We start from the raw sequence: 12,113 nt of genomic DNA, 5'->3' as shown, positions 1-12,113 counted from the left end.
AGGAGCTCAGGAGGCCTCGCGGTCGGGCGAGATTGCAAAGCCACCGGAGGGGGAGCCGACGACTCCTCTCTGCTGGACGGTTCCTGATCCCTGCCATGTCCCAGGAGAAACGTGGCTTGGCCAGGTGCATGCACGGCTCCTGATCAGAGCCCTAAGGAGAATGAGCAGGGTACAAGGGTGTGAGGCACAGATTGTGGAAAAGAGACCAACCAGACACCAATCCGTGTGAGGTGGCAATAACCTTACTAAAGGAGAAAATCATTACTTTTCCTTTCTTTTTTTTCCCGCATTAATTGAAATGATAGCTGACTTCTAATCCCTTTATTTTATGTATGTTTGTTCTTGATGGTTGTTCCTTTTTCAGATCAGTGGGTCCTATATTCGAACACCCCCCTTTTTTTCTTACTAATCACACTAAACAATAAAAAGAAAGAAAGATAAAATAAAGGGCACCATTCTAACACACCAGGTATTATAAAGTGTTTCAGAAAGTCAGTACCCTACCTGATATTCTTCTTTCTATCAAGGGTACCGGCAGACCGTAACTCCAAGGAACCTACAGAACACAAAAAGAAGATATTGTGTTGCCTTCATACCTTGATCTCTCTCTCAATATGTTTTTGTTCTGATGGTTGTACCTTAAAAGAAAGCGTCCTAAACCTTATAATAGAGCTGTGTGGTGTCAAACATACTGGACTGTCTTACAAAAATATGTACATTTGTTAAGCAGACCTAACAACTATCTGTATATTTCCAAACATAGTTATTATACACATTTCTACAAATGAATACACATATAATGATACATACATATAATCATATTAAATGCTTACATACACAGGTATATCCTGTACATTTATGTTTGAGTATGGTGGTTATGTAGGAAACAGGCAACTCTTTAGCAGTCTTCTGAAGCTAAGATAGATATCCGTGGATCTTATGTTTGGGGGTAATGATTCCAATTGTTTGGGTGCTTAAACAGAGAAGAATGTGCTACCTATGTTTTTGTTCTAGTATGGTGGGATTTTGAGGCGAGGTGCTAATCTTGAGCGGAGGTTCCTTTGTTGAATGTATTTTGTGATTTTATTCCTGATGAAGAGCGCCCTTGTTCAAAGGCAATAAATCATTTATGTGTAAATAAATGTGCAGGAGGTGTTACATTAGTCTATGAGGGTTACAAGGTCTAGGAGTCACATGTCAACATAGCTCACTGTGCTATATTAGAAAAATTACAATTTATGAACTGTGAGTGACAAAAGGATTTCTTTGTTAAAAACAGTAACTCACTTACCCATCTACATAAAATAAAATCTGTCATCTGTGTATCACATGATGTGCTTTTCTGGAGACATATTAACCCTTGATGCTACTTTGATTCAAAACTGGGACTAGACAAAACACAAATTTCACATCCAGAGTTAATATTATAATTATTCCCTTAGATGTACTGGGCCCAGAAAGATCCAAGCAGCAGGTGCCTTAACCCCATACGATAAGTTAAAATGCCGACTTTATAATCACAGATTTACTGCCATGTTTCTCCTTGTTGCCACTTTGTTTGAGGCAGATTTAAAAAGATAAATGTATATGTTGAGGTCCATATTTTGCATCAGGTTTGTGTCACTTTTTTGACACAATTCTTGCACAAAATCTAATTTCGTAAATATTGCAATGGACTCTAATGTACTCATGATAGTCCTGCTAAACATATGTGTGAGGTCTTAAGATCTGATGTCTCTTCTTGTGATGTCACTCCTGGGAGGTCATGGGTGGTGATGCCACTTTCTGTGATGCGACATACGATGTCATGCTCTGTGATGTCATGTGCCATGCTGTCACTTGCATACTACATGACTTGGTTAGTCCTCCCACTTATTTTTAAGACGTGTGCCCTGGGGATGACTACTCATAGCCAGCATTGAGAAGGAGTGTGCATGATGTTAGCGGATGGACATGTAAGCAGGACATGGGTGTACTATGATACGATATGATAAGAGGTATTTATAAAGTGCACTGTCACTAATAACTGAGCATCCACATGCTAGCTCAGTAACAAGTGGGAAGGGTCTGTCTTGGAGTGGGCCAGGCAGTTGACACATAAGAAGTGTTGGAAAAGTGTGGGAGTGATTCTCTGAGCTGAAGTGTGGAACAACTAGAGTTTACGGAAAACAAAGCAGTGGGATTGGAAGAACATGGCTTGTGTCAGTTGGAAGTCACAAGGCTGCAAACTGTACTGACATTTGAACACATTGAATATTATGCAATGTAACAGCATCACATTTTTTGGGCATAGAAATATAGCAAAAAAGTGGCACATCATTTGTCTATCAACATGTATACTTATACACTACAATATAATGTGATTGTGAAATTAGTCTTAATTTCTATTTGCATGACATAAATCGAATATCGAGATGTGATAGTGAAGAAGAATTATAAGAATGTGAAGCACCATAGTTTTCATCTTCTGTGTGAGTGTATCATTTAATTACTCAAGAATCAATGCACTGTAGGGAAGGCAGTACACACCAATGGTGCAACCTTTTGAAAAACAGCCATTTAGCATCAGGGAGTGCATGTGTAAAACATTATGTTTAGCCCTTCGTTTACACTGGACAGTAGCTCGTCTCCTCAAGCAAGGTCAAAAAGACAGATATGAGAGAAATTCACTTCAACTAAAGTTGCCGGTATAATGGATGGTCCAAGCTAGGGGCCAAAACTGCAAGAGTAGTGGTGGCCTGTAAGGGTCATGCTCTGAAATTGTGAATGGGAAGTCTAGGTTGGTCACCCAACACAAATTGTTTTAACATTACTACACCAACCCCTTGTCGACTATGACATCTGTGTGTTTCAATGAGAAAACAGGATGGGTTAATCGTGACTGAATTCATTTTGGGGGAGGCGTTTCCAACAAAGATATGACGATATCAGGGCCCCCTCTTCTAGATGCCCTGTACTGTCTCCGAGGTACCGCATGTCCATGGATTAAAGACACACTATGTTTCCCAAAAGAAACATGCTAAGGAAAAAATCACTCTACAATTGCCAGCAGTCTGGATACATTAGTCTCTCTTGTGGCCGAGATTCAAAATGCAGAAAAGGCATATGAAAGGTGAAAACAACCTTGATCTGAAAATTACAATCTTAGAGGGGCCAAGACATCTTGGTACATAATATGCCACTGGTGAAGGTTTGTAGTAATTTGGTCGCAAAAGTGAAATATATAGACCTGTTTTTTCGTTTTACAGTCAATAAGGGGCCCTTTGTCTTCATGTTGTGGTTGTGCCTGTTGACTCATCGAGAAAAGCTTATGATCTATGCCCACAAGTTACTATGAAACGGGTTTTAATATGTGTTACGTATTCTTGGGGGGGGGGGCTCATATCCAAGTGCAAGTGAACATCGAGTTAAGACATGTGTGGCTCATTGAGCAGACCATTATCCCAAACCTGGGTTCCAAAGTACGGCTTGCAGGTGGGATTCTAGGTAACTGATTTGCTTGAGGAGTGGAAGTTGAGGTAGGCCAAGAGAAAAGGGTTGAACGGTTCCATACACATCACCAATCCAGATAAGTGGCAGCACCCAGGATGTATTGCCTTGCTAGATGGCCCCATTGCACGATATTCTTTCTACAGAGAACCAGAAACACATTCCTGTGGCCTCTAGGTGTAGAGGCAGAACAACAAATGTGTTATGGTGGTGCCACAAGATACCAAAGACCACAATGGCAATGCATATCCCCTAAAAGTCTGAGTGGGGTGTACTAGGATAGCATCTATAACGTTCCTCAAGTTGATTAATGATGCTACATAGCCAACAGACATGCTGATGGGTGTGCCTACCAGCTCTCATCTTCTCACCCAGTGCTTTATCCCAGGTAACGTGCTGTAGCTGGGCAGAATATTTTTGGCCAGACAATTTCTACATCATCCGCTACTAATACTTGTTTTTAATTGTTATTTTCCATACATTGTTTAGTCATATTCTATTTCTGTCACTCTACAATTGCTTATTTTGCTCCTTTTCCCGCATCGTATGTAGTATCTTGTCTCACATGTGCTGTTGTGATTAATCCTTGACTTTCTTAAACTCTAGGAGATTATTCTACATCTTGTCATCTTTACCAAGTGTATCTTTTCCTGTATCACAATGTCCATTCTCACTCTTCTTGTATAGGCCCCTTGCTCTTCTTCCAACTCTTGCACACATTACGACATATTTCAAACATCTATAAACGTTGCCTCTTCCTTACCAAGATCATCTCATCTGTTTCAGGCCAGGGAAGTCAGGGACCTTTAGAAGTGAAAGGAATCCAAGTGAGCAGTCAGAGCTAGAATTACAATGGATGTCCTCAACCAAGAATTCTGATAAAAGTTTGTGGAGAAAAGAATCTTTGGATGTTAAGTTCACTAAAAGCGATGAACACATAATGAATCCTCCTTTCGCATTTTTCATATTTGAGGTCAAGAGCATTGGAGGGGTAGTCCACCTCCAGTTTGCAGCTCCAATAAAGACAAATGGCTCATTTGTTTATAAATTATTTTATCGTTTTTTTATGTATCATCTGCCTACAATTTAACAAGTAAGTATTTTGAGTCCTATACAATGCTTATTAAACAAAGCATTCCTATTAATTTTGCTTTGTACAGACATGTGCCATATAAAAATGAAATAGCCTTTATATAGTAGGCTCTATCTACACACTGGGCCTAATTCACAAGGGCAAATGTATACTTTTGTGTAAGTTTATGTTTTTTTGCAATTCATAAAGGATTTGTATGAGTAGTATTGAGGCGGAGACTATGCACATAAAAAGATTGGCATTCAGATGGCCTTTGTGAATCAGATCCACTGTTTGCACACTGTTTAATAAATTCATGAAATATGGGTGCTTTACTAAGTTATGACACACACACCCATACACGCGCACACACACAAGCACCCAAATAGGCAGATGTACACACGCGCCACACACAATCTAGATCTTATTAACAAGGCCGCCCTTTACAAGTGGAACATTTGAGGTTGTTTTCATAAGATAGGTCATGTTCCGGGCCACCTGTCAGCTCTGTCAACACGCTTTGCATCCCAGTGTGGGAAGGTATTGAAAAACACCAAGTTTTACTCAGCTGGGAATCAAATCAGTCATTTGCAAAGCAATGATGTCAAACCCTTCTCAGCAAATAATAAATACATCCTAAGGTGCGCCGGTCCTCACAATTACACACAGAGCTAATATTATGCACTAAGTTAACACAATCTTCATTCCAGTCTGGTAAAACTGCTAGTGAAAGAGGCGGTTCGAATGTGTTTGCAAGAAAGTCACCTGTGTTTTGATAGTACTGCTGTTGTGATTACAGATAGGCAGGTGCAGGCTGTGAAAGGCACTGCCCTCGACATGTAAATTGATTCATTCTGCCCTCTGTTTTTGTTGACAGTGCAAGTGGACTCCATTGCAGAGAGGCTCAGGTAAGAACTGACGTCCTGTGTGCGCAGCTTTCTGAATCGCTCTTTGATAAATGCAAGCGCTGTAATGGCCGCGCGGAGGTACACAGCGTAGAATGCTGTTAAGTTAACTGGCACGTGCTCGTCGAGGGTTTTTAAAACTAGTGGGTCAGTTTAAAAAGAGTGCTGTACCGAGCCACTGGGAGCAACGGGAGACTGTTTAATTTATTTATTCTCAAGCATATTCCTGATGTGCGCGCATTACAGTAGTTTTCTTTTTTTCTGGTATTGCTACAGCCACTGACAATTCTTAGTTAGCTCCGACTGCACAAGGATATTATTAAACTAGCTCCTGTTACAATGTGGACTGTGGAAATCGCTATGACGTATGTCGTTAAAGAAAAAACTGGCAGACAACTGTGCTAAATAGGGGGGAGTGTGGGTGTTCGATGATTTTAACTAAACCTTTACTGTGGTTTTTCGACTGTTATTACAGAATATTTATTACAACTTTTTAAACCGGCTCCCAAGTTGTGGCTCTGTCGGAAGGATAGAAGCAGCACTACTTGTCCGGCGTATATTTCTTCTTATTAGATTACAGCCCCTGTTTTCATGGTGCACCCCTCATAATGGTAGCTAAGAACTCGCGTGTCGGACAAAAGTGTGTGTGTGTGGATAGGGGAGTGCGTGCGTGTGTGTGAGACAGTAGTAGTTTATAGTCATTTTTTTCAAAGATGATAATGTCAAATGTTTACAAGGCGACTAATTTTCCTGAACATTTGCTTTACATTGATTGTACTGTTTACTATTTAAACGTTTGCAATTTTAATTATTTTGTGTTTTCTACAATACTTGTGGTGCGATGCAGAAATTTGTGAATTATTATAGTCAGTGGAAGTATACATTAGACCAGAGAGGTGCGGCGAAGTCTGAAGTCGATGTGGTGGGCACAACCATTGAACAAGTTGGTGGGGTCAGGACTGGTCGTTTGTGTTCAATAGGTAAGGTTTCAGTCCTCAGCAAAACTGTAGGAAGTTGTCTTCAAGCCTGAGGTTAAGGGGAATCAGATTCCACCGGGAAGAGCTCTGTCTGTGCAGAGAACTCTCTCTACATCACTTAACTTGCTTGGGCAGATGGCAAGCAGATTGAGGGAAGCCGAAATTTGGTGTCTGCTTATCTGCCATGAAACACAATAGTTTGGCCTGTCAAAAAATCCACAGAGACCTTAATGTTATTGATTAGCAACCCTTAGTGTTGCAGTCAGTCCCTATTCACAGGGCTGCATTGAGTGAAATGATGAATATGGAGCAGTTAACCATACAGCTCTTTGTCATGCAGTGGCAGCATTCACAATCTTCCCACAAGCGCTCAGCACCACTTTGACCACAATGATCCAATGGATAGGCTGCTTTCAGCAAATGCTTTCAAAATAGTAACACCAGGAATTTAGGGGCTGTTTAGAGTTCCGCGAATAGGTCACTCCATCACAAACGTAACGAATATTGCATCCGCCGTAATAGAAGTCCATTATATCCAATGACACTTCTAATACAGCGATTTGTGCAGGAGTAACCTGTCCACTGAAATCTAAATCAGGCTCTTTGTATTCTATCAGCAGGGGGTAAGACTCCCAAACTTCTACAAACCTGTCACAGGTTTAACGTGAATTTATATAGTACATATTGTTGCCCCATGGACTCCATTGTACTACACCTTTCTGCAAGATCTGAGGTTTGGCTGTGGATGGCAAGTTGATGTTTCTTCCAATTTTTACCTCACGGTTATTAAGAATGGCTTTGTTTCCTACGAGTGGCTATTTGGTATCTTATTGTTTTTTATTAAATGGAAGTTAGGTTGCTTTCAGTCTTGACTGCATCTGCTGGTACTAAGTCCAAGTTGAAGGAACTGGGCTGCTTGGTCAGCCATGATCCATATGTAAAGTATCACATGAAAACTTTACCTGCTTTTCAAAGTAAGAGGCTATACATCTTAGTAAATATCTTGCACAACATGTTTCCTCTATTCAAGTTTTATTATGAATTTTTTCCTCCGAATTTGGCATGTTTGTGTCTTTAGCCTATTCCTTTTGTGAGTTAAGCCAAGTTCCGATTTTAGAGCAAAGCTTTCTTCATTGAAAACTGTATTAACCACTTGTTTAGAGCTCACTACAAATGTATTGTAACCATGCATAAGATTCTCAGTGTCACCCGTGAAAACCTCGTCGGGTCATATCATGAAAAGGTGCTCTGACACACCTGTTCTTGATGCATTGCACTAAAGTGCATACACTTGAAGTCAAAAGTGTCCAAGTTAGTGCATGAGCTGCAGACAGCAGAGCTTGAAAACAAGGGTAGGCAGCTGCTTTTTTCTGTTTCTGGACATTGCTGTCTGGTGGTCGTACACAGCCAGTCCACCCTCCTCACTACTGAGTGAAATGCTGCTGTTACTCAGCAATGGCCCTGCCCCCATCCTCACGCTCTGTTCAGGGCGGAGCATGAAAAACAAAATGGTAATAAATTACCATTTTATGTTTAATCTCTGGGGCTTTGGGGGACTTTTAAGTGGGGTGGCGCTGCTCGGCTCCAACAGAGGAGCTTCCACTGCTATTGCTAAAGCTTTGTATGTATGTATGTTTGATTGAGTCTATTCAGTTGTGTTATGTGAGTGTGAAAGTACAAGTACAACTGAATAGTAAAGAAGGAAAATACATTCTTATTTTATCACTATGAATGTTTTATAAAATAAGTATCTCAGAATAGTTAATATTGTTACTAATAGTAGTGATAGCATTAGTATTGATATTTTTGTTATTGTTGTTAATGCTGTTACAGCTTCTATATTGTAAAGGACTTTTTGCCTATCTAGGGGGCATATTACCAAGCAATAGCGATAATTATCGCTATTGCTTGGTTAGAGACAAAAATGTACCACTCAGCTGCGGTGGTTTTTACCGCAAATAAACCTTGGTATTACCAAGGTTTATCGCAAATGAGATAAAAATCGCCGCAATCCATGAATATCGCTGAAAAGTCAGCGATATTCATGCATTACCGAGCTAATGCTCCTAGCCATGTTATCCACCTCCCATTGGATAACATGGCTAAGAACTGTGTTAGCTTTAGGAGATATTCACGCTTAGCGCGAATATCTCCAAACGTTGGTAATATGAGATAGCGATGTTAGCGACTGTTTCCAGTCGCTAACATCTTGGCACGCCCACTTTGCATGTCATTAGTGTTGGACAGGCCACATGAAAGGCCACTCTCCCCCGGCCCGACCAGGCCTGAGCCCGGTCACGCAGGTACTACACACCACCCTTGCACGTCCTCCGTCCCCTCAGGGACCCCTGCCCTCGAGCATGTCCACCTCGTGGGTCCGACCCACTGCCAGCCTACGCGCCCATCCTGGGGCGCCATCTTGAACACTCCCCCACGTGGCCGCCTGGCCCCCGGCCGACCTCAACCCTGGGCCTGGCCAGGCCTCAGACATCCCGGCACCACCATCCACCCAGGAGGTGAGCGGGCTACTTGGCAAGTCAATGGGAGAAGGAGGTGTCGATGGCTCTCCTCCACCAAGTGCCGCTCGCCCATCGCCTCCCCGGGCGTTGGCTCCACCCCCCTGCTGGGTGTCTGGACTCCCTCATCCCGGACCTCCCGACCTCCAAGTGCGAGGGTCCGGACATCAAAGCACCCCAGCCCTATAACTGGGGCAGCTCCAGAGCAGGAAGGCAGTTGTATCTTGGAGTCGAGAGACGTAAAGAGGAACTCATCCTAGGCCGACTACTGGCGCTGCCGTAGCTCTGTCTTGTGCACCATCGTCCTGCCTGTTGGCGCTGCCACAGCCTTCGCAACCTTCATCTCCTTCATCGTCGTCGGGACCTGCTGGCGTGGCCGCGGACCGTTGTAACCGTCATCTTCACCGGGACCTGCAGGCTCCGCCGCGGACCGTCGTTTTTCCTTCGTCCATCTCGGGACCGGCTGGCTCCGCCGCGGCCCGATCATCTAGAACGCCGAGCTCGAGGATTGAGAGCTATTTTCCACTCATTGGTAACAAGACTGTCCCGCTACCCCTTTTCCTAAACCAAAGACCAGAACCGAGGGGACCCCTGAGTCCAGACCTCCTTGTATCATATCATCGTAACCTAAGAATTGCATATAAAGCCTTGTTAAACTGCAACCTTGTGTGGTGTCCGTCTGTGGGGGGGAAGTTACTTGTCTGTACAGTCGTTGGAGACGGCTCTCCCCGGAGACCTCTCCCCGTAGTCTCGGCCGACCCTCCCGGTCTGTCTAACATTGGTGGCCAGCGGCGCGATCCGAATCACCGCATAACGTACAGAGAGTAGCTCACCCCACGACGAAATCACAATGACAACTAAAGAAAGCGGATCAACCGAGAAGTTCCAAATGGAGAAATTGGAGGAGTACAGCCATCGTGAACTAAAACAATTCTGCATCGAACTGGGTATCGCTACCACCGGACTAAGCACCAAAGACGATTTTAAGCATGCCCTAGAATCTTGGGCAGAGACCGGGGCTGCCGGAACCCCCGATCAAAGCACCGCAGAAAAAACCACCACGGCCCCTGAAGGGCAAAGAACGGGTCTCTCGCAAGACGAGATCCAGGAAAGAGAAAGAACCCGACTACACGAGCTAGAAATGGCCCGGCTCAAAATGGACGTTGAACTTAAGTTGGCCGAACAAAAAATCAACTTAGAGCACCTGCGTCTCCGAGAAGAAAGAGAGGAGAAACAGAGACAAAGGGAGCTCGAGGAAAAGAAACTGGCGTACGAACACGAACGGAACCTAGCCGAGATCAACCTGCGCAAGCAGAATAAAGAAGTAGGGGTGCCCGAGCGACCCCACACCTCAGAGGCCACAGAGAAAAAGGTACACATCCCCAAGGATGTTGTCCGAGAATATTTCCGAGAGGACGACATCCAGCAATGGTTTAAGGCCTATGAAGTCGCTATGACTGCACACCGGATCGATAGAAGCGATTGGGGAGCCGGTCTATGGGGGAGATTCCTCAATGAGGGCCGCGATACCCTGCTACAGCTCCCGGACCACCAGATGACCTCCTATGACCATATGAAAGCGGCACTCCTCACCCGCTATGGCCTCACACCCGAGATGTACCGTCAGAGGTTCCGAGACTGCACCCGCATCCCGGGTACAACTTGGGTGGACTATGTAACGTACTTTAGCCGAGCCTTCGAGGGCTGGATCAGAGGAAGCAACGTCACGACCTACGAACAACTGTTCAATCTGATGGTATGGGAGCATCTGTCGAACAATTGCTTCGTTGAACTCCGCCAGCACCTCCTCGACAGCAAGTTAACGGATCCCCGGCAGCTCGCAGCCGAAGCTGACCGGTGGGAGATCACCAGAGTGGGCCGGAATGGGTCCTACGAACAGAACCGGAACAACAATGGTCCGCACCGACCCAGAGGAGGAGGAGGGGGCCAAGGACGAGGAAGAGACAACGCTCCGGTCGCCCCCGCTACCAGCACCACCCCCCCGGCCAACCGGGGCAGCACCCCGGCGCGACCGGGGTACAGAGCCAATGTCACGTGTCACCGATGCCAACGGGTCGGCCACTATGCAAACGACCCAAATTGCCCGCAGTACCAGAGCCCAAGACCCCGCCAAGTGGCCGCTGCGGCCCTAGGGGAAGAACAGATCTCCGAGGAGCAGGAAGAATACGAACAAGAGCATCAAGAGTGGGAGCCAGCCGCCATGGCTCTAGCATGCTTAGGGGGGAAAGACATGGTCCCGCGGGTCCCCCTACCCGCTAACACCCAGAAGTACAGCCAATGGGTGAGCATCAATGGACGCCGGGCCGAAGCCCTTCGTGACACCGGGGCCAGTGTAACAGCCGTCCGCTGTCACCTGGTGACCCCAGAACAGTATTTACCGAACATTCTCTGCCCTGTACGATCAGCCGATAACTCGGAAAGTCTGTGTCGGATGGCCTGCGTCCCTTTCGAATGGGGAGGGGTCTCCGGCATGTTGAAAGTAACGGTCCGAGACGATGCCCCCGTAGACTGCCTCCTGGGGAATGACCTTGAAAGCTCTCCGTGGGCAGCCGTGGAGCGAAGAGAACACCTGGGGATGTTAGGCGTCCCGGACTGGGCGTGCGTCACGACCCGGTCCATGGCCGCCCGTGCCAACCACCGCCCAGAAGAACCCGAATGGCCGGCACCACCGCCCCCGGTCGCCCCAGCCGAAACCACCGACCGTGACGTTCCCCCCGAACCAGCTCAACCTTCCGACCTTGCTAACCTCGACCAGTGGCCTCAAGAGGGGGGGCCCACGCAAGAACAATTTCGCCAAGAACAGAAGACCTGTCCCTCCCTCGAGGGACTCCGCCAGCAAGCGCTCGCCCAAAGCGCAGGAGACACCTCCGGTACTCATTGGGTCTACTGGGACAATGATCTGCTGTACAGCGAGCAAAGAATCGCCGAGCTGGGGGCCAACCGAGTATTAGTGGTGCCCCTCCGTTTTAGAGACTTTCTGCTCAACCTGGCCCACGATGTCCCCCTGGCAGGACACCTGGGACAAGATAAAACCTACAGTCGCCTAGTGACCCACTTCTTCTGGCCCAAAATGAGGAACGATGTGCACCAGCATTGCCGATCTTGCCCCACGTGCCAAGCCAGTGGAAAGAGC

General features: G+C 45.7%; 1 protein-coding gene across 1 annotated transcript in view; it reads left to right on the top strand.

Moving 5' to 3' along the window:
• ST18 (ST18 C2H2C-type zinc finger transcription factor) overlaps positions 1-12,113 on the top strand; it is a 428,044-nt gene that overhangs the window by 206,228 nt on the left and 209,703 nt on the right. Inside the window, exon 4 of the mRNA XM_086917999.1 lies at positions 5,439-5,469. Coding sequence (XP_086774125.1) covers positions 5,439-5,469 — 31 coding nt within the window. The remainder of the gene's footprint in view (positions 1-5,438; positions 5,470-12,113) is intronic.

This window comes from Lissotriton vulgaris, chromosome 4_1 (genome assembly GCF_964263255.1).
Source record: "Lissotriton vulgaris chromosome 4_1, aLisVul1.2, whole genome shotgun sequence".
In the NCBI taxonomy this organism is placed as follows: domain Eukaryota; kingdom Metazoa; phylum Chordata; class Amphibia; order Caudata; family Salamandridae; genus Lissotriton; species Lissotriton vulgaris.
This window is presented reverse-complemented; position numbering and strand designations above follow the sequence as displayed.